The 26305-nt window shown below is 35.2% G+C and overlaps 2 protein-coding genes across 2 annotated transcripts in view; one reads left to right on the top strand and one right to left on the bottom strand.

Moving 5' to 3' along the window:
* LOC134803969 (calcitonin gene-related peptide type 1 receptor-like) overlaps positions 1–8543 on the bottom strand; it is a 44048-nt gene extending 35505 nt beyond the window's left edge. The window contains exons 1-5 of the mRNA XM_063776814.1: positions 8424–8543; positions 5159–5249; positions 3808–3899; positions 972–1098; positions 258–359 (exon numbers count right to left, since the gene is read on the bottom strand). Coding sequence (XP_063632884.1) covers positions 258–359; positions 972–1098; positions 3808–3899; positions 5159–5249; positions 8424–8533 — 522 coding nt within the window. The 5' untranslated portion in view covers positions 8534–8543. The remainder of the gene's footprint in view (positions 1–257; positions 360–971; positions 1099–3807; positions 3900–5158; positions 5250–8423) is intronic.
* LOC134803930 (SCY1-like protein 2) overlaps positions 1–26305 on the top strand; it is a 383486-nt gene that overhangs the window by 94306 nt on the left and 262875 nt on the right. The window lies entirely within an intron of this gene.

Raw genomic sequence — 26305 nt, 5'->3', positions numbered from 1 at the left:
CAGACGGATGGACGGACGGACGGACGGACAGCGGAGTCTTAGTAATCGGGTCCCGTTTTACCCTTTGGGTACGGAACCCTAAAAATGTAATAAATACACATACTTACTTCGTTGAATCATTATCACAGCGAACTCACAATGGTCTTAAGTGCCTAGATCCTACTGGCGCTTGAGTCCTTTGTGCCAATTTCTGACATTTTAAGCATTCAGACGACGCATCTTACCTATTGCCACAAAATCCGGTATATTATACGTACCACAACTAGAGCGATGTGCAAATGTAGGCCTTCGCAAAACATCCATAAGTAGCTCGTCACCATAAAGTAATTTGTGACTATGTGGAGTACTTGACACCATTCCTACGATAAAAACATCTTTAAGCCAGAGAACTTACCTTAGGTAAGGTTTATTATGGTTATTATAGGTAAGTTACCTATAATAACCATAATAACTGTATGCGCGTAAACAAGTATTAAAAAGAATTGTACCAAAATGCCTAAAGTGTGGTAAAAAATTGTGTCTTGCCCTACCCGAACTGAATGTAAGTAATTACAAAGTAAAGGTATGGTGACAGCTAAGGTTGAGGTTACCTTTGAATGTGCTATGTAAGGTAAACGTGCTCGACGCGGTCCCAGTACATGTCATCTTGAAACGTAAGTCATTGTTAATAGAGGTGACAGCAGGATGTCATCTATTGGGCATGAGCATGTCGAGCACTAGTACGTTTACCTTATGATCCTACCAATTATTGATAAATTTAATAATCAGTATCTCAAAATGTTGCGTAGAAAATGTAATACGTATACTAAAACATTAGGAAATAGGTCTTTTAATAAAAAATAGACATGGTGCATGGCTTGGGTGTCCCATTGATGCTTGTTTAGTATTCCGAATTGAGAGTTCCGTTTTGTTGGCTTTAAGTGTAGATCAATAATTCAATAGTTGTTATAAAAATACATTGAATTCCATACCTCATTGTTCCGGACCACGTCGACTTCGTTGACCACAGTCTTGTACCACACGATCCACAGGACGTTGTTTAGAGCGAAGGAGGTGAACAAGTGCATGTGGATACGAATTCTGGTGCACCGGAGTGACCTGAAATGTGCCTCCAATTCGGTTATATTATAATACGCACGGGATTAAATAACACGACTAATTTAAAAGGTAGAATTAGAAATATTTTACGGTGTAAACAAATACAAGGAAGATTTGTCTTTAGATAAATCAACTCCATTTGTCTTTAAATTATTACTGGCATAAACATAAATCTTAATTAAACGTATTAAAAAAATACTAGGTTGTCGGGTTTTGCTGTCACCCATGTTACATTTCGCACAAAATATAAAACTAAACTAACATGTTACAAAATTTGCTGTCAACTGTTAATATTGAACGTCAACATGATGACACGGTACGTAAGGTAGGTAGGTATATCGCATAGGCGTTTGTGGTGCGCGTGCCGCGGCCGCTGCTGGAAGCCATCGCGAGCACGGACTTCTGGCCGAAGGGTGTGATATTTCGGCGGTTCCGTGGGAATCTGCCGAATCCTACACCAGAGCAAGTGACGCCGCAACAGAAAACTGCGTCACGAAAATGATTTATTTAGTATTTAAGTTTTTTATTATTGTATATATATGTTAGTTTGTAAGGTATGTATCTATGGGCCTTAGTAGCCTGAAAATAAATGCTTTGATTGTTTGATTGATTGATTGATAGGCAAATAACGCTTACATTTCGAAGTTTTCTTTACTTTGCAAAATTAAACTAGTAATTAAATCTAAAGGCAAACTGTTCTTAAAATCAATTAATTATCTACTGTTTACGACAAAAATCCAAAATTTTGTTTTTGGTCCAGACTATACTTAAATACTTAGTTAAAGTGACCTTTACCTATTGGAATACCTGCTTATAAAATATGAACTTGATACTTAATTAGGATCTAGTATTGTAACTTTTGTAAACAGAATAGATAACTTATTTTTGTATACGCTATATTGCTGACAACACAAATAGGTATGTTTAAGAAAATATAGTAGAGATAATATTATGAAAGTGAGATGAAAAAAAAAAAAACAAGCTTTCGTCAAAAACCTTACCTAATTCGTATTCTGCGATTAAGTGACCAGAGACCAGACACATAAAATAGGCGGTAATCAAATTATTATAATTAATTATTAAACGTTTCAATAGGGTATTTTCCTACTAGTCAAATCAGTTACTTTTTTAGAACTGTCAAAACGATTTGCTAATATGGAATTTATAACACTTTAAACTCTCGCGTTTTGTACACATATTTAATTACACAATTAATATCTCCGTTGACATTTGTTGGGACGTCAGTCTTTCCGTGACCACAGCTGGTGCAACTCAGCTGAAACGTCGGAATTAAAGGTAAAAACAATGAAATTATATCGCGGTAGACCCGTTTGTGTAATTAAATATGGAATTTAAATGAAACATTACATCGTGACGTCACGGTTAACTCACCTACTTTTTATATTTCTATCCGATTTATTAAATAGAACTTGTGTTTAAAAATAACTCCCATCTGTGTTTTTCTAATAATTATCTGGTGCTTTATTTCATGCATGGTGTAAAATAATTTATTTTAAATACAGTATAATACCCTATTATTTACTTACAAACGAATATTCTATGTTACTTAAGTACCTATTCGTAAATAAAAATAAGCGGTTAATGTTAATTACACACATATGAATACGTAGAACGAACGAATACGCTTAAAACAAGCGATGCAGGTATTATAAATTTAATTGAATATGTTACTCGAGTAAATTTATAATACCTACTTAATAAAATTATCTACGTACACAACTTCAAAGAGACTAACTGAGATTGTTTCAGTGAGCGGGCAAGTGAGCCATATCCAGTTAATTGTAAGAAAGCCCTATGTGTTACGAATTCCTTTGGTTTTACTCCCCTTTAAATTAGGTACCGTGGTCGCATACGGTATCGCTTTTTCCTTTGCAAAAGAAAATGCGTTAACAAAATCCAATATGGAACCGCAAAGCGAAGGAAAACAATTTGTAGTAAGTAAAGTACATATATGAGCATCACAAATAACGATGTGAGTGTAGGTATACAATAACGAAATACTTATAAAATAGTATGCTATTTATATAAATATTTTCATACATTATTAGAACCTATTTTTAAATGCTAGGCTTGGTAATTATATTAATTAGGTCATGTTTTGTCTGTAATACCTATTTCAACGGATTGTTTTGTTTGACTTTAACTCTTACATAAAACACAGTACATAGGTATCAAGATAAATAAAAACAGTAGTAAGATTGATGTGGTCTAGAATGGAACAAAAAAAAGGACTGCCTTCAAAGTTAGGTAAATTCTTAAGTGATATTAGATATAATAGATATAGTTACCTACAGAAAAGACAAGCAAACTATGATCAAACTAGAAACAACTTCGCCAATTTTAAAGCTAATTTCTAATACACGGGTAAATATTGTTTTATAATTATCTCAAGTTTTGCCTTTGTCCTCCTGCGTTATGAGTTAAATAACTTGTAACATTCGATTTAGGTACCTATTACTTTAGTATATTAGTACAAACTTACAGTGGCGTAGCGTGAACAAGTCTAGCCGTGGGCGAAAACCACATCTGCGAGGCCCTTTTTAATATGTTTTCCCAAGGTGATAAAAAGGTTGGCTTTGCGAGGCCCCCCAAGGTGCGAAGCCGTGGGCGAAAACCCCATTCGCCCACGCCTAGCTACGCCACTGCAAACATAATGCTTTTCGCGACTGCACATATTGATTGGCTTACCGAAAATAGAAGAAGATGATTAGCGAGAGTATGAGTGCGGCGACGGAGAGCGAGTAGCCCGCCACATATACGTCGTTCACGATGCTCCGGAACTGCGAACATACTCGTAACGTCAAATGGCTGCTTACTCTGCTAATAACATTATTACTGTGCTCGAAATAAAGTTTTCTATTTCGTCGATCTAAATGTCTTCCCATTTCTCATTATGGTACAGTGGAACCTCGCTAACTCTAACCTCGATAAGACGAAATCCTCGCTCGAAAAACGTTTCTATAATTACGTCCTAACACGAATTTTTCATGCGTTTTACCTCTGTAACTCGAAACCTCTTTAATCCGAACAAAAACCTACAAGAACCTCCTTAAGTCGATGCCCTCCATAAGACGAAACCTCGTTAACACGTAGTTTTTGGCGTTTCCCTTGAGATTCGTGCTATCGATGTTCCACTGTATTTCAATTTTCATCTCCTAGAAATTCAATACCCCAAGACTAATTATAAATACATATATTAATTAAGTTGAAGTTTTCATTGGTAGGTAATTGTCAAAGGCGAAATACGAGCGCTGATGCTAAGCGCCACTTACATCATCCTACTAACCCGGGGTTCACCGGTTAAACCGTTAACCCAGTGTCAAATTGTACTGGTAACCATGGTAACTTTTAACGTTTAACCGGCTGACCCGGGTTAGTGGTATGGTGCCAGTAGCCCTTAACAGGTTAAATTGTATCGATTTGACTAAGTCAGTTAGGTCTCGATCTTAATGGTAGTCGTTCGTTACTTTATTATTAATGTTTTATTGGCTTCTAGTTTACTTATTAACTTACGGGCTGGCTGGAACAGAATAAGTTAATAGTGAGCGCGTTGGGAATTTCGTTTTACCGGGAAAACACGACGAGAAAATGAATAATTCTGTACCAAGGGGAGGTAACGTTGTAAGCAAATGTTTTACAATTTGTACCTTACAAGTTTGTAAAGCATTTCAATCTGTAAAAATGTGAATCCATCGCCTTTTCAAACATACCTAATATCATAGGTATATTTAGGAGTCTAGATATTGTCGGCCACTATAACAGACTATAAAAGTGCGACCGCTATGAAATATTACCGGCAATTTGCTCAAATACTTATTATAGGTAATAACCTAATAATTCAACCGTTAAATAATAATTCAACCATTGATACCGCATCGTAACAAGTATTTCTATCAACACTGTTTATCCAAAAAAAGAGATGAAACGGGGGATACATATTGTTTATGTTGGTAAATACGAAGTGGGAAAGGGATAGTTGATAGGTTCTAAACAGGTTCTAAGACGCAGCAAATAATTAATAGAATGAAAAAGTACTCACATCTAAGTCTTCCAGGTCGACACAAGTATTGTAATTCGTCCACGGTTTTTTATCTTCCGGACGCATGTACCATGTCCCATTTTCTGTGCATCTACAAAAACGATATCGTGTGTAATATTATCAGAAAAATCAACCTGATGGTCAAATCGACAGGCTGAATTTCCTTATGGCTTATACTAACGTATTTAATTGAGGTAATATCTATCTACTTAGCATCATTATCATTAAGTATAGCAGTATCTAAGTAATCTAAGTGAATGTAGTACCGAGGTAGTGTAGGTAGTGGCTATATCTGACTTTTAGAACGGGTTCAAACCTTGCTTGTAAGATTTGTATTCTTAACCCTTATCTTGGCATTGTAACACCCGTGATGGAAATTTAAAAAATCTAGCAGGTTTACTTTATTGCCTAACAAAATAATTCTGCCATAAATATGTTGAGCCCTCCTTTATTATAGAAAAAAATAATGGTCACAAATGTCATTTGAAATTAATTAGTAATAATCAATATGGCGCCACGGAAACAACAGATTTCGTAGTATATATTTTTCCATTATCTACGTTTTGATGCATTTACTATCTGTTAGGGCATAAATATTTACATTGCGGTCGAATTTAAAAACATTTAATACACAAAATATTTACATGAAACTGTTATGTATTATATTTGATACCTTGCCAAGATCTCAGAAATTTACATATCAAAAGGATTGTATTACATTTAATACATTGCCAAGTTGTCATCAAAATAGGTTTACATAATTTTTAAATTTTCTTTATATTTCGGGGTTACAAAACATGTTTCAAATATGTCATATTAGTTGTCGTGTTATTTAGTTATTGAACGTTGATTTTTTTAAGTACTAGAGGTTATTTAACTGTATATTCATACGGTGTAGCATTATTGCTACGCCGTAGCCCGTAGCGCGGGAAAATATATGTATGGCTAAAAATGACCCCTAAGTACAAAAAAATATTTTTTTACTTTTAATTGGTTTAGTTTCCTATTTTACACAACTTTTTGTTTACGACATTTTTGAAACTTTTCGGGATCAAATTTTTCTTCCATGTGTTCAGGTATTCATAGAAATATTTTTTTTTTTACGGGTGTAATAGTTTTCTGATGCTTTAGATTGCGTTTAATTAGCAATAAATGCTGATTTCTGTTGCATTACATGTTTTATTTATATTAATATCCACATTTATTTCTAAAAATTAGGTAACTAGTTTGTCGAGGAATTGGTATTGTATCAAATATGATACATATGATTTTCCAAAACTGGAAAATCCTGGATTCTTTTCCTTATTTTTTATTAGTATAGTATGCTCAATATCTAAAAAGTCACCAAAAACTAAAAAAATGTTTATAAGTATTTAAGATATGTTGAGCCTTGCCAACTTAAGGGTTAAGTCTTAACTGTAAGATTAATATTTAAAAAAACATTCACATCAGACTCGATCTTTTCGCATTTTTGGCTCTGTTCTTAATCGTTTTCTTATTTATTTTCTTTCGTAACGGTTAAAGGTATTGAATACGAAGGTATGCTGTGCTACATTACACATATCCTCAACAATAATGGACATTCAGAGAACGACGCCTAATAAAAGAGACGTACTTAAACTCGTTTTATTGTGTCCTTGCCGTGTTGGGATGAGATATGTCTATCTCAACATGTTTTACGGTCCTCAAGTAAGGTCAAAAAGATATAACACTAAGTCCCGGTTGCACCAACCACACGACGTACTGGACGGGTATTCGACAAGCGACGTTTGAGGTATCGTGTTGATCTCCCGTTGACGTGGGAAAAATTGAGAGTTTTCAAATACGTCTATGTCTGCATGCTTACACATGTTTTCTTGTTCATATTTCTCTACTCTATGTAAATTTAAGTAACTTTAAGTTAATTTAAGTAACTTTAAGTAAATTTTAGTTGTTTATATGTATACTCTCTTTAATATGTACACGTGTGAGCTGTGGTCACCTATAAGTGGCTAAGCATCTGTTATTGTTAAATGTCCTTGTTTCTATGTAATTGTGTAGATGTAATAATCCGTTGGTGATCCTTAAAAAAAAAAATACGTACAATGTCAAATTTACATTAGTGATCCACAGTTAGGTAACAACCAAACCAAACGGAACCACCCCGAGTTCAGAGCCATTATAAACCGTATAGTATAGTAATAAAACAAAGTTGATTTTGTTTTTAGTTTTTAGATTAATTGTTTTTTCAATTAATGAGTTTGGGTTGTACCAAATGATATAATCCACAGTTGATCGAATCAACACTTGATAGAATCAAAATCATTTGAGGTGGACGCGAAATCAGACAGTTGTACACGTCGAATTTGGCCCCTGATCAACGTTAACCAGCCGTGAACTTGCCGTGAACTATGAAACTTCTCATAAATCAAAATTTAGCGAACGTTTGAACGGTGACAGATGGTTTGGTGCAACTGACCCTAACTGCCGTACCTACTTACGTAGACTGTGTAGCTCTAACAAAACTAAACAATCAAATTACAATTCAAGACATCAAGTAGTTTGTCCGAATAGTAAGTCATGTTTTCTTATTTAAGCATACCTAGATATAATAACTTACCTATTCTACATCATCAAAATTGCTACAAGTAGGATAAGAGAGGTCGTACGAGTATATACCTATTTATAAAAACTTTTATAGAGCGCAATCTGTCTAGATCCCAACGCGTACTTACTTTGAGCAATGATTTCTATATTATTTACTCAGAGTTACGTTTGCCAGATATTCTGTTTGTGAAAACCTAGAGAAATTATGGCGGCGGGTGTTTGCAATTAATTTCATCGTAAATAAAATCGAACAAGTTTAGTTTATTTTTTAAACGTTAACACCATTTTTATTCAACGTAATAGGGAATATTACGCAAAACTGTGCATAGGGGGCGCCACTACACCACAATCCATCACAATCTGGGGGTGTACCGCGAAACAAGAAAATCGAATTTTCGTTATCTAAACCTCTCTATCACTCTTGCATATTCGAGCGATAAAGAGGCAGATAACTTGTCAAAAAACTGTTTAAGGCACAGTATGTACCTATAAGTTACTATATGGTTTACTAGCTAGCTTAGTGCTGCACTCTGGCGGCAGAACATTGCAGTTATACCCCCTATTAACTAATATTTAACTAGTATTTTCATCGGTAGTATTTTGGCTGATATCACATATATTTACTGTAGTAAAATGATTGTGCAAACTTAGCATTAATAAACTTTAAATAAATACTTACCTCTTAAACACGTAGCGTCTGGGGTCGAACCCGATGACAAACTCTGGACAGCGTTGTTTAGCGACAGCCGACGCCGGCGTCGGGTCCCAGCAGGCAAATCCGTCGAACATCGCCGGACACCAGGGATCTAATTGGTCAATTAAATTCACGTTTAAATGATATACGTCGTTAGTCTGAACCGAGTCCACCGGCGCGCTCATTCTTTCTTCCGTGACCGAGTCCAACCTGAGCCCGACTCGCTTAGGCCCAATTGCACCATCCCGCTAACCCGGGGTTAAGCGGTTAAATCGTTAACCCAGTGTTAAATTGTACTGGTAACCAAGGTAACTCATAGTTAGTGAAATGGTGCAAGTGGGCCTTACAAGCCTCACATTTGCAAGCTTCATTTTTAACAATATTATGTTATCTTCATTAAGGTCAACGTTCGTGTTGGCCACAGTTTGTGGTGTTACGCGAATCGTCTTTAAAGGCTCCTCTTCACGTTGGGCCAACGCCAACGCCAACATTTATGCGTTAGAGGGAGTAAGTGATATTGCTATCTCATTCTACCGCATGGCTGCGTCCCTCGTTGGCGTTGGCGTTGGCCCAACGTGAAGAGGAGCCTTAAAGGTGACATAGTTAATTGAAATTGGGCATTGGAACCATTACAGCCTTTTTAAAAAAACAATTGATCACATGCCCGTCCTCGAACTGAACACTATTAACCGGTTAACCGAATGTTAAATTGTACTGGTAACCATGTTAACTCCAGGTTTAACTGGTTAACCCCGGGTTAGTGAATGGTGCAATCAGCCCTTAGCTGTATAGACGTTTCTGTCAATTATACAATGGAATTTAATTTTAATTACAATGTAGGTTAGATAGGGATCTTTTGTTTGATCTCGTAATGATATTTCTGGAGCGCGCGTTTCAGTTCCGGGGCGCCTGGGGCCAGGCACTCGTGTCTTTGCAGACATCGACATGTCTCATTTGGTCTGGGTAACGATTTACATTACTATGGAAATCCTTAAGGCGACGGTAGCGGTGGGTAAAATTTCAGATTCTGTCAATTTACCCCATTTCACACACAAGCGCACTTCACGCACACTTTACTGGGACAGGTCAGTGACCAAAGAATATAATACTCACTAGGAGAAGAACGATAACGGGTATTGGCAGTAATCCAGTTCAGGAAGCTAATGGTCCTGGGTTCGAATCCCAGAGAGGGAATTTCTTTTTGTATTTTTTTCTTTTTTGTTGGGGTCAGGTTTTTAAGAGCCCATCAACGTGCACACTAGCGCCACTGCTGAATACATTAAACTAGTTTTTATGTTATTGGATTCGTCAATCTACCCGTCCAAAGTTAAAACGGCCGTTTTTGTTTTGAGCTCATAGATCGACGAATCCAGCAACATAAAATCTAGTTTGATGTATTCAAAAGGTACCTAAATACACAATACAGTCCGTAGCGGCCCCTTTTTTAAATACATGTCGTTAAATTTAAATAATCACGATTATTTAGCAGTGGCGCTAGTGTGCACGTTGTTGGGCTCTGAAATTAGCATTTCACAAATAAGTAAAAAAATACGTTAAAAGATAATAATTAGGTACTATATTCAGAAATTCGTGAAATATAAAAGGTAACAAAAAGTTACGTATTATTAAGATATAAATATTTTCATAATACATATGAATACATACACTGATATGGCAAATGGTTACAAGTTGTTATTACATCTATCCGGTTATCGGACATTTTCTGCTTCACAGCTCCGCGCAGCGTTCTTGGTCACCGGGAAACTAGTTTGGATATGCGGCAGATACGTGCCCTTCTGAGCTTTTTCCAAGAAATCATATGACGGCCCAGGATTATATTATTATCTCACGCTCAAGCCATCTGCTGATTCACTTTCTAAAACAAAATAGTCAAAAAATTTAACAATATAATCTATCTTCCTAATTACTAACGTCGCTAATTCCTAGGGTTACCAGCTTAAACAATGTGGGGTTTTACATCTATGTTGAATTTTGATTATAATTTCGGACGCGTCCGCGGGACTTACGGGGATAGTAAGATTAAATTATTATATTTGAATTTGGTAATTAGCACGCTCATTTTTTTTAAAGATTAATATATATCTTACCTTGAAATTATCGCTGTTTCTGATTTACTACAACGGTTTCCACACACACATTAGGGCTTTCCATAATCCGGATAAGAATTGTTGATAAAGTCGCCATTGCCGGATACATACAGCAAGGAAGGAAGAGAGACAAGACAACGGTTTAAATTTAACTAAGTCTGTGCGAAGACGCATTTAGATATGTTGCTCGTACATATGAATAGATTTTATTTTTAAAATTAATAGGTAAATAAATATATTTCAAGTGAATAAATCGTTTTATATGAAAATTGATATTTTTGCATTAAATGACTTAAATGACAGCATTGACATTACAGACTTTTATCTTGTCTATGTTCTTACCGGCCAGACCCAAATCAAGGCCTATCAAAGAGGCCAATTGACAAAGATTTTTTTTTATTTTATCAAGGAGGGTAGAGGCACGTCTACCCTTCGTAGATTTTATGAACATAGACAAAGAAAAACTGAAATATAATAGATAATAATATACATATATCAAAAAATAAATAATAATTTACATATGACTACTTCATAAAATACAAATCAAAATAATTTGATTTGTTCCTAGAAATCGCATCTATAGACAAAGCCAGTTCTAGCAATGTTGCTGTAGTAAAATATTTTGATGTTAATTACTGGCAATCTCGTCTGGGAACGGACAACACATGCACAATTTTGAAGGGTCACATCGTTTCAAGGAAGTCAATAGGCCTTGTCAGTGACCCATCATGTTTTTTTAAGATTGAACTTTTAGTTTAGTATTGACCACTAGCCTCCTTTGAGGGTAAAAGCATTCCATTTAAAGACGAAAGAGAAACAATGCATTTAATCTTGCTTTACTTGTCTGTTCATGTCACACGTGACGTACCTATTTAATTCATTTGATTGTTGACTGTTTTACTACCTACTATTGCTTTGTCGAGATACGCGTTTTGTACAATTAAAGCGAATAAAACAAGATGTCAGATGTAAAATGTTATTTACTACTCTATACGGTTTTTCATAAGGTGCAAAATCCATTCAATAGGAATTTAAATAAATAAAGTTCCAGCAGGGTGGCAATTCCATTTTGGCGGATAAAGCGAAACAGAATAGTTCTATCGAACCTGCTTACAAATTTTCACGAGAATCAGTTGAGAAATGTGATCTGCAAAGGAGAACATACAAAAGCATTTTTGCCCAAGCTGAAACGGAGACCTTTGCTAACGCTCGGCCAATGATGGTTTAGGTACACCTATAAAAAATGATTGTCCCTGCTGTAATTTTAATATCTTTATATTTCAACCGGTATAGTTTTACCTTCAAAAATAATCGGTATCGCTAAACAATAGCGGTACCTTACTACTTATACGTTCACGAAATCGGTATCTGCATAACTTGATTGTTAGTAAACTAACCTGGAAAATAATCTCATAATCACCGAAACATTTATGTACAGTCACCTGCAATAATATGTTACGTCATTAGCGCCAACTTTGCCTCCAGGGAAACTTTGCCCAAAACGACAATTTTAAACAAATTCGTTAATGTAGAAAAATTGATAATAGTTATGGCCACCCTGCTGTTTTTAGTAGAAAATTGGTTATATTTCTGACAAAGTATATGCCAAACTTGTGCATAACTTGACTTGGGAATTTTGAGTTTGAGCGAGTTGTCTAATATAGGGTATATTTCGGCGGGCAAAAAATTGATAAATAATGAATGCAAGTAGAAAAAATTGAGAACCCTTTGACAAATATTTCCGGGTTTCAGTTATAGCACATGAAGCATAGATTATGTCTATTGAGATTTAAACTAATAAGGCCTAAATACACAAAAGTTTTAGCGGTGGGCAAAGTAATCCGGTAATTTGGCATCCATACCAACATTGCCCACCACCAAAAACGGATTAGGGTTGTCACTTTCATCTAATTTACCCAACTTCGCAAGTAAAAGAAGGTTATGTTTGTACACTAAAATAAGTTTATAAATATATACTGTATTTAATTTGTCTTATTATCCTTTATTTAGATGTTTTATCCCGTTAACGAATGAAAACACAACAAAAATCATATTTTTGGTCATTAAACTATTGTAACAGATTTTCTCAAAAGTGACAACCCTAGCCTTTGTAAAATGCTTAGGCGAGCCTTATTTGGAAATGGCCAAAAACGGGTAGGCAACATTGCCCAGCAAATTTATTTAAAAGTTTTTACACTTATCGCTAAGTTATTAACAGGGAATGGTAGGATTGCCCAAAACCTTTAAGTGATCCTTAGACATCATCATCATATATACGAGCTGTATTTGAATACCAAATTGACGTGGGCAATGTTGGCGAAAACCCCGGATATTTTTTTATTTGCCCGCCCTCTAAAACGCAAAAAAATGGGTAAAAACACGATAAAAAAATGTTTTCTTCACATAAACTGATGCGTTTGATCACAATGGACGTGCTGAGCAAAAAAAAGTCATATGATGTGATTTTTTTTGAGAAATTCGTGTTTAAAAAAAAGCGGGCAAAGTTGATGATAATGAGTAATGACGGTACCTACTCTTCGAAGGTCGCAAAAATATGTGACATGCTCTTATGGTTCTACAAATAAGATCGTGTCAGATATTTTTGCGGCCTTCGTTGTGTAACATAAATTGCAGGTGACTGTACATTTGGAATAATTATTTTATTTAGTTTCAACGAAAGTTTCAAGTTTAGTACGAAAATACTTCAGATAAGCAATATGCACAAAATGTAGACCTAATCGAAATAAAACATTGCTTTTTATAGTAAATTTATAAAACATTCGATACATAGGTATACATAACAATAACCAGGCCATAACGCTATTGGCCTGTAAGCTTCATCTCGGTCTCCAAAGCCGCAAAAACTTGCTAGTACTTAGTGCTGGTCTAGCCTTTATTTTTTCTTGAAGATTTTCAGAGAACAGCACGTACACGCATTATACATATAGACGGAACGAACGGCATAATCATAATAATTTATTCGTCGCAATCCATGGTATTACAGATCTAGTTACAAGACTTTCAGGTATTACTTATACGAATTACATAACTCTTCCTGTTAATAGGCAATATTTTAATATAAAAGTTCTATAATATAATACAAGATTACAGTTGTCATCAAAATTCATTGACATACAGAAGTCAAATACGTTTTTAAAATGAAACAAAATGATACCAGCATAATAAAAATTGATCCCAATCAGTAAAGATGAGTCTTTAAACTTTTTTCATTTTAAGCGAGTTTTGAAGGAAGATAATACTTAAATTCGACTGTAATCGTATTTTTTAAGATAGTTTACTGCGGTTTTCAACAATAATGACCCGTAAATAACAGCAAATGAAATTTAAATGAGACGCGAGCTGATATTTATATACCCTATTTTTTGAAATACATTTTATCTACTGGTATGCTTTCTCGTGTGCGTATATGATTTAATGTCAATATAATTGTCAAAAGCAAGAAAATCAAGCTGTCATTTTCATTTGAAGAAGTACACGTGTGCTCCGGTGTAGCCCCAACGGGCATCTGACTTGAAGAAGAATTTTGAGTGATGTCGTCAATGTATGGAAATTGTTCGAAAGTTTACATTTGAGATTGAATTTCTGTGTTGTCTTTGTGAGTAAAAATATAAATCGATAATAAATTGGTAGCTGAATTATCTAGCTTCCAAAATCATACAATAATTCAATTACTGTCAAAGACAAAATTGTTTTGCTTCTGTCTCAAACGGAACTCCATATTTTGATTTTTTGATACTTTTAGTGTCGATTTGTAGAGAATAACAGCAAATTAAAAATATAATGGCATAAAGAGTCGGTACACAGTTTCTTCGTGAATAAATTTACGTGTAATTTAATGCAATTATCAAACATTTATTGAACAAATTATGGTTACAAAGTGAGGTCTAAATCGAAAACGTCATATACCGGCCCCTTAAATTGATTGACATCGGTCGTAGACATTGGATTGAGAAAGTAATTTCCTTCTTCTATTTTCTTAATTGTAATTTTAAGTTGATTTTTATTTATTGTTTTTGACATGTTTTTGTACCTTATATATGAATAACTGTTCATTTTTAGCATTTCCATATTAATTGTGTACACCTAAAAGACCAAAGAGTTTAGGCAATAAAAATATTGTACCTAATGTTGAATATTGTACTTATTGATATTAGGAAATATTCTATAAATTAAAGGATTACTCATCTAGGAACCCCCCATGTCCGTCTGTTTATCTGTAGGTATGTATAAGTGTATATCTGTCAGCAGCAGCAGCAGCATAGATCACTGACCTTTAGTGCTAGAAAGATGTGATTTACTTTGTGTAAATAAATCAATCACGCCACGACTATACCGTCATAATGTAGTATTATTAGTCATGTATAGTTGAATTATCGAGAAGATGGAATTGCATTTGTAGTGGTTGTATGCTGATAGTACAAGAAAATAGAAAATTCAAATATAGAATGCCTGTAAACAAACAATACTACTACATATGCAATTCCACGCTCTCGATGATTCAACTATATATAGTATAGTAGCAATACAATAATTTGTTATGTTTATAAGTTACATGTTCGGTATACCTACTAGTCAATAAATGATAAAACGGTAAAATACCTACAAACTAGAAATATAATATTTTAGAGTACACCCCCCCCCCCCCCCCTTCCCCCGCCCCCTACGCGTAAAGTGTGGATAGTGTTTTTTTAGCGTCACCTCTATGGTATTTTGTGGTCTACCAAACTTTTATTCTTTAAACGTTAAAGTACCTATTTTTAATAAATTCTAAAAAACATACTTTTCTACCTCAAAATATTCAAGTTTTCAATTTTACGAGTGTCTAGTTTTCAATTTGCTTAGTTTGAACTTGGTAAGTATTTATATTATTATTATATTTCTATACACAATTTGTTTTATACCATATTAGTTTACTGGTTAGATTTATAAATATAAATTTGACACACGCTCAAGCAAGGATTTTATTAAGGAGTTTTTCAACACACTGTTTTCATTATGATTGGAAATTAAACGAACTTACCTGTAAGTGAAGTTCTATTTCAATTATATTAGCTGCACAAACTTCTTCAATGATAAATATTAACTGTGTAGTACGCGCTTATCATTCAGCCCATTCCACATGAAAGTTACAGAGGCAAAGCTAAAATTAAAAATATGTATCTGATTTATGAACGCAACTCCCACGCTGACCGGCTCCCGCGCTGTCAGCTGTCACGTCATTTAGTTTAGAGCAGGTTTAGAGTAACAAGCCAAGACATAACACTTTCACTGCCAGTAGCCCGCTAGGGTTCTCTATTCTTAGGTACTTATCGCTACAAAGCGGAAAGCCAATATTACCATAACTTTGACAGGGATTATAGGTACACGAATCCCTGGTTGTCTCAGGACAACGTGGGTAATGGGTGGGATGGGTTATCATTTCGAAGTTTGTGCAGCTAATATAATTGAAATAGAACTTCACTTACAGGTAAGTTCGTTAAATTTCCAATTATTATTGCGCTGCACAAACTTCTTCAATGATAAATATTAACTGTGTAGATGTTTAGAGATAAGTATTCAAAGTTTGTTTTGGCTTTGTATTGCAACAATGAAATCATTGATTAACAATGATTTATGATTTCATTTTAAATTAGGTACCTTTTTAGTTATCATTAACTATTTTCAAAATAGATGTATATTTAGTTTACAATACAACATTATTTAGAGATATCATTTCATCAAACTGTCTATCGTATAGTATAGATAGTTGAAACAAAAATAATTTAATCCTTATTAATAGGTGTATTTCATTTATACCACCAAATACCACATAAAAACTTAATTATTATAGGAATATCAAAGAAATCAAAGGATAGCATGAGATGCAATTATTAACGAATACAACAACTACAAGCAACTCTTGACAATGTGTTGCAGGTTACAATTTTTAGTAACACAAGAATCACTCCACCTTGATGTTTTTCTTCCACCAATATTAACTCCTAAACGATTTACAGTTGACACCAACACATAACAGGCTAAATAGGTGGTGAAAATAAAAATATACTTATCAATACAAATCTTTAAGAGTTGACTTAGTCCCTCTACAAATCGTTAGGGAAGTGATTTTTTCATGATTTTGAGGGCAATAAATAATCACTAACAAGTTAATAACTACCATCCTCTACCATCACGAATATTATTGTTTGTTATTTATATACAGGTAATCAATGTATTACACCTCATTCAATTTAAAATTAGTGTTTTCCCTGAAAAAAATAATGCTATGGATAGCAAGGGTTGCTGAAATTTATCAATCAGAATAACAGTAAAGTTTGATATTTTATCAAGGACAGGGTTTTCACGTTGTGTACAATCACAACAGCTAATAAAAGTGATAAAGTAATTTTTTACTTTTCTTAATCCTGTAATGAATGATATTCATTAGTTGGTGACATTGTTAATAAATAATTTAAGACCGATTAAGGGTACCTAGGTCACACTTTTAGGTTGAGTTTGATGTAATCGAAAAAACGTTCTTCATAAAGTGTTCAATTCTATCATTTTGAGGAGAGCCTATTCCCCAATAAAAGCACAAGAGCAGATTTACAATTATTTACACATCTATACCTAGCTCCCTCATTACATAAGTATGCTATTAAAACGGCAAGCACTTCTGGAACAGATGCCATAAAATAATGAATGTAATTATTTTTACATAACATACTTACACCAGTATTTCAAGTGTGTATGTGTGTGTGTGCTTGACGGTGTCGGGCGCAAGGGATTACACCGTACTGTACTCCTTTCTCCTCTCCCTCTTCCTTCAGTGATGGCTGATGGCACTTCCTGGATAACACTGGGGTAACCAGGATAATACGCTGTTGAAACTTGAAACCAGTTAATAAAATATGTTTTTATAAATGAGAGCTGGGGCGCAAATCTATACAATTATATGTACATATGCATATAAATATTTTGTAAATTGAGCAGTTCCAATGACCGTGCCTTGATGCCTTCTACTTTTCCTAAAACTTTAATGCCTTAGATTTCGTTTCAATTGGAAGGACAACCTAGATAAAATATTTTTTGCAAAAGCATCTACTTATGTAGAAAAAACATCTGGGTTACTTCACCAGGATATTTGTATAATAACCAATAACCCGGTAGGTACTATATACATTTCCAAACAGTTGTAAGAAATTTCAAATTTAATTTGCGTTAAATCTGAAATCTTACATTATTTTCACTCAATCAGCTTATGACACTTAAAGCACATATATCATTTAAGTAGAATATTGTAATGTCTCTTTTCACACTACTGCCTAATGTTCCTAGACATAAAAATACTGTATTTCATTTCACCAGTTTGTAAATAATTGCGATAGCTGTGTTGAATTCTCTCAAATGTATCTCAGTCTGGTAAACCGGAAATGAGGGTCTTTAAACATAAACAAGACCACCATAAGCTGAACAAAATGAATGTAATGCATTCTATTAGGCTCATTTCATAATTTCCACACGGGTGTAAGTATTACTGTAAGTAATTAAATATCTGCAAAAATTATACATTTATAACCCTTTATTTTAATTAACCGCCAAATTATGTCACATTAGGTGATATATTGGCATTGTATTTCTTTAAAATATACGAAATTCAGTATAGGTAAGTACTTTTTTCTTTTCAGCTCTTTAAATACACACATAACCATATTCATTAGCCAAACTTGTAGGTATAGGTACAAACAACCCATTTATATGAGCAAAGTTCATTAAAACTAATGACAATGAGACCAATATATAAAGGACTTTTTCTGTTTTATTTAAGTTTGTATTTGTTCTTATCGGCTAAAGAAATAATTCTAGTATTACCCAGCTCTTTGAGGTAAGTACTAAGGAGCTAGTTTCATTTGATTATAGCTCCATATAGGTAATGGTATCAAGACTAATTAAGTGTATCTTGTATAGGTATGCACCTACATAGTATAAAAACATTTATAATAATGAGCTTCAACAATAGATAGGTATATAATCTAAACAATTGCTCATTGTGTGACCTCTAGATCTTAGACACTTCATGAAAGGTCTGACACATATAGACACCTAGACTAATAAAAAGACTTATGTCATTACTTCATTAGTTTCATAACAGTTCCAATTCCCTGTTGACTTAAACTGCTTAGTTGCAATAAATTTACTTGTCTTAAATATATAGGTATCTGTATTTATTTCTCTTAGGATTTGGTACAGAAAATATTTAAGTCAATATTAAACTGTATAAAGTGTACATTATTATATAAGAACATCATAGGCATATACACACAGTATATATCACAGTCACATAGTTTTCTAGTATTTGACTATCAATTTCACAGAAGTGATCATATTTTGGAATACCTGAAGGTATTGGCACAGACAAAAAATTGAATTTTGTATGACAAAATCCTTGTAAATATGATGTCACTGCAATTAAAAGAGTGTATTTAAATAACCCACAGCTTTTGAGAATTTGTTCTAAATGAACACAGGCTGTTGTAATGTCACTTGAGTGCGACCACATTGTGACTGCAGAGAGGAAAGTATTGCTCCGCTTTGTTGTAATGTTAAATGAATGAAAAATGAATTTATTGTATGAAACAAATACAAGTAACAGCAAAACATACATTGGAATAGTACATTATTGTCGAGGCTCGGAAGTAGCTACTTGCAGGCTGAGGATTCGTTTTAAACGGACGACCTTGGGAGTCCGTTTAATTGAATCCGAAGCCAGCAAGTAGCCTTCCAGCCGAGTCATATATAGTGCTTTTCTCAAAAATGGTGCAAGAAATATAAATATCATAGAAATATTTTACAAAAGCAACTTTCTTACGTATATATTTTCACAGAAAAAAGTAGAAACAATTGAAAACATTAGCTTTGACGCCTTTTTATTTTTTTAATAAAAAAATAGAAGTGTATTTTTCTGCCGAAAATACGCCAACCTATTTGAGACAGCTAAATAGTCGCGGTACTAATCATCTGTTTGGCTGTTTAATGGGCCTGTGCCTTCATTTGATATGGCCATTTCAACTTTTAAAAAGTTTGGAACTCGACAAATAATGGAATTTGTATGCAACATTGCAGTCCCAAAATCGAGACTGCAATGTTTTTAACTTTTTAATTTTTGACTGACCATAAACTACGCGCTTCGCAACCTATTTTTTAAACGGCAAAGTCGACTTTGCCGTCCATTTTTGAGAAAAATATGATTGATAATTGAGGCCTTGAAGTTGAAGTACCGGGCCGTAAGCCATTAGTTTTTCTGCTAGATTTTCTTATAATATCACTTGTCGACGTAAGAAATCTCTAATGCCATTTATTTTGCTTTAGTATTTAAAGGACCGCTGCCTTAGCAAAGATTCTCAGTGATGATCATCACTCAAAAGAAAGTCAGTCACTTAAGAGCGACGCCAGGTTGTCATAGCTGGTTGCAGCACAAAATTGATTAAGAACTAAATCATCACAGTTAGCAACCAGGAATTTATTTTGTTTCATTTCAATACTTAGCCTTGTTCCTTACTGGCAAGAATCTCACCAGCGGCAGTTTAAGTCGCTGGGTTCATCTTCAGAGCACCAATAAAAAATTTCAGCGCAGATTATTTTTGCATAATGTTGTTTGGGTCATACTGGTTCTGTAATGTTCTTAATTATACATCTGAAAACAACAACGAGGTTGTTCTATTAGGATTTTTCCCTATCCAAATTTCTGGTGCCTCCGTCCCACGATGTCAAGATTTACTCGCTTAATTCATTGCTTGCTGAAATAAGAATAAATGTTTTAATTCACCTACTTGAAGATGAGTATATATGAAGAGACGGCCTATTTGGCATACCACATTGATTAGCTCATGGGGTTAAGAGCTGTGTCTAGTCTAACACGCCACAAAACCCAGTTCTAGCAAGACTTGTGGCCTTAAGTCCACTGCCATTGGCAGGACATGAGCAATATCTCAGTGCTGTTAGTAAGGAATATGACAACACCACAATGTCCCAAGGATACTGGCAGTGAACGCACCTAGTATTAGTATGTGAAAGATTGTCAAGTGCAAATATCATCAGAGATACCTAGGTTAGTACTCCAAAAAGCTTAGCATAGCCATTTTGCAAACAGATGCACCTAAATTAGTGCTCCAGAATGCAGTGCACAGATCAGTCACCATGTGCAGTTAGCAAACAGACACACCAAGTATAGTGGCCCAGAATGCATAGTGCACGGCACAACCACCGTGTGCAGTTAGCAGACAGATGCAAGTGCTCCAGAATGCAGTGCACAGCTCAGTCACCATGTGCAGTTAGCGGACAGATATATAGCTAGAATAGAGTTCCAAAAAATCCAGATCGAAAATCATGAACGAATAAGCACTTGATATTTCTCCACTGTATTTCTTACCTTGCGTTTTCTTTCCCTTTCGGAATTTTAGATATGTATTAAACATTCGGTCGCTGGCGAGCGAGGAGGGCACAGATTGCTTTTTATACGCCACGCGAAAAATCGCTTTTTTCTCTACGCCGTTGGCGGAGATGGAGATGATAATGCAGACCTAAAATAAAAAGTAGGTACGTCCATGGCCTGCTAGATTCTTATTTTGATATGCAACATGTCCGGGCATGGATAGCTATCCATGATATCCACGAAACGACGCCGCCTTTGACCTTGGTCGCGAAAGTAGCATTTTCTTCTTCAATCTTCTTGTATTTTCTTCCAATTTTGTAATTGGTCGGACTGTCGTACACTAATATTGAATTTTTTCACATATTTATTATGTATTTACTATTATTTTCTGATAAAATGTTATATTTTATTAAGCTGCAATGGTTTAGGCTGACATGAATAAATACAATGACGTGACAGCTGACAGCGCGGGAGCCGGTCAGCGTGGGAGTTGCGTTCATAAATCAGATACATATTTTTAATTTTTAGCTTTGCCTCTGTAACTTTCATGTGGAATGGGCTGAATGATAAGCGCGTACTACACAGTTAATATTTATCATTGAAGAAGTTTGTGCAGCGTAATAATAATTATTATTAGGGCAGCTTGTGGCGAGCTGTTGGGGAGTAACGACCCCACGGACCCGAGTGCTCCCGAGAGTCGGTCAGGGTCTCCGTCTCCGGCGTGTCTTCGTCGGTCGGAGTGGACCCCAAGGGGACCCGCAGGACTCTCAGCTCTGGCTTGCCTTCATTGGCCGTCCAGAGAGGAGTCGCTAGAGCTATATGCTCCAGGGGTGGAAGTGAAAGATGCATAAGACGCGAGTTGGCACAGTGGCTGTTAACAGCCACTGGGTAGAAAGCGGCGCACACCTCTCGACACCCCTGAGCCGCTCACACCGATGTTGCTCTTGGTCGTCTTCGCGACGGCAGTTTCAGGGGCCCATCTAGTCAGCGGCGAGTCACCGCCTGCCTCGATGACGGTGTTAACATTGTTATGGCAGGTGTCCGGACCTCTTTTACGATAGCCCAGTCTCATTGTCCACCCAAACATCAATCCATAGACCGGTATACTGTTCACTTTTTCTACAATAGTCCCAATGCCTGCTGAGACCGGTTCATGGGTGTCTATTGTTGCGCCTGTGAACGGGTTCCAGCAGGCGTTCTACATGACATTAAAGCTCTCCAAGGGGCCTCTACGTGTTGGATCTATATCCCCACGCAAGCCTATCAAAAGACCGGGATCTATAGGCCCGTGAAATCCAAAAGGACACACAAAATTATTATTATAATATTATAGCATTTGTGTGCAATGTATGATAATCCGACTGAGTTAAGAAGGTAACCAATTGCTAATAACATGTATAGAAACGGAGCCTTCTTAATTGGTCGAGTAATACATTTTTTTTAAATCAACTAAGTAAGCGGTTTTAGAAGTTCAGAAGTTTTATCTCGCCAAACATAATTTACAGATGACATTCTCTCGTAAATTACATTAATGAATAAACATTAAAAAAAATAAAAATATTCTTAATCCATCGCTTATAAATATGAAAATATTCGTTATTTTTATATTTTTTATATTGGCTGTTTGTCAATTTCGTTCGCGCCTTTGCCATGCGCGCTCAGTGAGATCGCACACAGAAAAAAAATAATGCGCCATTTTCCGTATTTGTTAAGACATTGGGCTTTGATTGGGCTAGAATCGCAAGTTTTTAGTGTAAATATTGGCTAAAATGTCCATTTAACGTTTTGAAAATGACGAACACGCTGCGAGAAGTAAGTAAGTAGGGACTACTTAATACAAGCAAGAACCGCGAATTTTAGCCTTTTACCATTACAAATACTTACGGCATATGAAACTTTTGTACAATGGAAAACCAGCAGAAACGCCCGATTTTTTCTCTAAAAACGTGTGTTTAGCTTACTTCAATGAATTGGCGAATAAGTAATTACAAGCCCAGTACGCTTTGGTGCAATTATTTGATGTTAAAAGTGGAAGCCATGCACCATTTTGAAATTTATTCTTTTACCTACTGTTAAATGTAGGTAGGTTGTAGCGTGGACCTAGAATACTACGGACGTAGTTTCGCTAAGACACAAACTGTGATTCCATCATCCACCAGTTTCCTAGTATTTACGCGTGACACACACACATTGACAGTTATCTCTATGCCCTCATCCACCAATTTGCCGTCAGACGGATTGAAACGTCAGTGAAGTAAATTTGTCCACGAAAAATGTAAAATATGCCGGCATGCGTAGTTAAATCCTGCAAGAATTGTACCGATCGAAAGAAAAAAAGTGACGGAATAACTTTTCATGGGTAATTTTATAAATTATCACGGTCTATACCGTGATAATTTTACGTAAAATCACGATATTTCATTGTTTATAAATTTGAAACAGGAGTGTGACCAGTAAGTTGAATAGGGTAATTTCCCGAAAGTAGGGTAATTGATGCCCTTCTTATTAAATCATTATGTATATAAGAGAATCATTTAGGTAAATGGCTAAATTATTGATTGTGCATTTCAAACTAGGGCGGTATGGTAGTTTCCCGATAATAAGGAGATTAAAGACGTTTACGTGAATAATTTTTGATAGTTAACATTTGTTTGTTATGTATATTTATATAGATATGTTTCAAGTTAAATGTATACATTTAAAAAAAAAACATGACGAACGGATTTCATTCCGATGCTAAATATCATTAATGATTGAAAATTATGTTTGCACAATAAAGTACTCAATTGTGCAACATTACGCATTTTCAAGACCTATAAAATCAGATACATGTCATATTATCTAACGTAAAGCTGTCCTATTTTTTTTATTTGAAAACAAGGACCATATTGAAAATAATTATTTCACCTTTGGGGGAGAATTTGTTTTACATGGTATCACTCGTCTACACGCACCCTTTCAAACCGTCCGCCATTGCAATGTCACAGTTTGTCTTAAGTGGCATTCCCTCTGTCAAATATAAACTCTATGGGTTGTAGGTTTGTTTTTTTCCCTCGCATGTGTGTTGAAAATCGTCGTATGAAACGCGTGTGCATTGATCATTACACACATCGGCTACCTTATTTCGCGTTCGCTTCCACCTCGCGCGCATAGTATCGACTGGTGTGTAATGACCAACGTAACAGTTTTACTAATGTTTTGCTTTTTAGGCTCGCTTTACAAGTTGTAATTTTGTCGTCTGCTACACGAAATGGATGATGTGATGGTAATTTAATACAATAGGTTAGCAAATTGAAACATCAATCGCGACCGCGGAAACCGCAATAACATTCAGTCACAGAGAATTACAATTTGTGTACCTACCGCTGATTTACATTTCACTAAAATGCAGTCGATTTTAAAATAGTCCAGTCCATAGATTTATAAAGCATAGATACCAAGTCCGTACACCCACAGTGAAGCCATTTCAAGTGCGACGTCACGTCGCACTCGTGTCATCGTATTCGAACGGCCCTCGCAGTATTCAAAGTCAAATCGGTTTGTGTACACCTCCCGTTTAAAAATCAAAAACTACAGGAAATATGGTTGTTTGTGCAGTGAATGGGTTTCACAACACATCATATAATAAAAACAAACCGCCTAATATTACACTTCACGCGTAAGTATCGAGGTTAATGTGATATTTTTACATAATTGTAATTACTAAAATCGAAATTTTCGTCAGCCGCCATTTCTTCTAAATGATGCCAGTGTAGTGATTTTTTTTTCCTCCAGATGGAACATGACGTCTACATTCTACAATAAAAACGCTTTATTGAAATTCATTCTATAATTATAGAAAATTATAATTAAGTTAATTATTTATAGTTTTTTTATTGTTAAAACGAAAATATTACTTTGCTCGTCCGCGAAAAGATAACGTGCTAGTCAATCAGTGCTAACCCGTTATACTTACTTGCGTATTTTTACATGCAATTAATATTACCACCCTCCCACCGCAAAAATAAATACCGTTCCGGAAACCGTTCCCGGGCGTCAGACCGTCAACAACTCCTGAGGATGCCTCGTAGAGAGGCGAAACACGTGTCGAGGATTATTCTTTTGGTGGTGGTTTGTTATATTTATTTGCGTATTTATTTTTGCGGTGGGAGGGTGGGAATATTAATTGCATGTAAAAATACGCAAGTAAGTATAACGGGTTAGCACTGATTGACTAGCACGTTATCTTTTCGCGGACGAGCAAAGTAATATTTTCGTTTTAATTAATATGGATTTCCGCAAAGTAACGCCTGATTCTATTCACTATTTTTTTTATTGTTTTTATTTTGTGTAATGTTCGTTTCAGATTTCCGACTGATCCGCCTCTGTCTGCGAAATGGAAAAAATTAGACTAAATCGGAATGACGCAATATGGAAACCGACTAAACACAGTCGAATATGCTCTGTCCATTTTAAATTTATTTTTATTATTTTATGCACATTTGTTAAATAAATAAAAAATAGTATAAACATATCAGCTATTTATTTAAACTGTATTTCACAAAGTGCAAATAAATAAATGCAATACCTAAATCCCTAATTTATTAATAACCAAGTGTAAGCATGTTGTTAAAATCACCCTACTTAAAGGGAAATAAATGAATACTGGCAACACAGTTTTTGTATATATGAGTGTGTTGCTGAGCGTAAAACACGAGTGTTCCACGCACACATAGATCGTGTTTCGGCTTCACTTTTGACAGGATAGCCGTATGGGGACTATCTGTCTATGCGTTATTAGTCTGAGGTCCAGTCTATATTTTTTGTTACCATAATAAAACGTTTATCGTACACTACCTACAGTAACAGTCCCGGTTACAGTATCTTGTTTATTGGCATACATAATAATATGACCTGTAGGTATGGCTTGTAGTATAATCATGTCATGACTAGACTCTGACCACGTTAAATTTGCACTGAGTTGATGTATGATTCTAATATCAACTTGACAGTGACAATGCATGCTTATTTCATAGGAGCCCCCACACTTGTCGTATGATTGGCCATGAAATCTTAATGTGATCCCTTCTCTCTCTTATGCATGATTGGAAACTAATTTTAAATGAACCTAAAGTTAACGATAACATTTTTTGTGCTAACTAGTGTTACTGACCTTGATCAATCTTCGATGTCGAAGTAAATAACGTACTGTGATTGACATTTCCAAAATAGCACTCTTCTACGAGTTTCGTAATCCACTGTAGTTTGGGATCCCCGCTGTCGATGGTTCGATTTGAACTTAGCATTTTCAATTTTTGGTTATTCCCATCCCATTTCCCATTGTAGTG

This window comes from Cydia splendana, chromosome Z (genome assembly GCF_910591565.1).
Source record: "Cydia splendana chromosome Z, ilCydSple1.2, whole genome shotgun sequence".
NCBI classification, from domain to species: Eukaryota; Metazoa; Arthropoda; class Insecta; order Lepidoptera; family Tortricidae; genus Cydia; species Cydia splendana.
The sequence above is the reverse complement of the archived record's forward strand: the minus strand, read 5'-3'. Positions and strand labels throughout refer to the sequence as shown.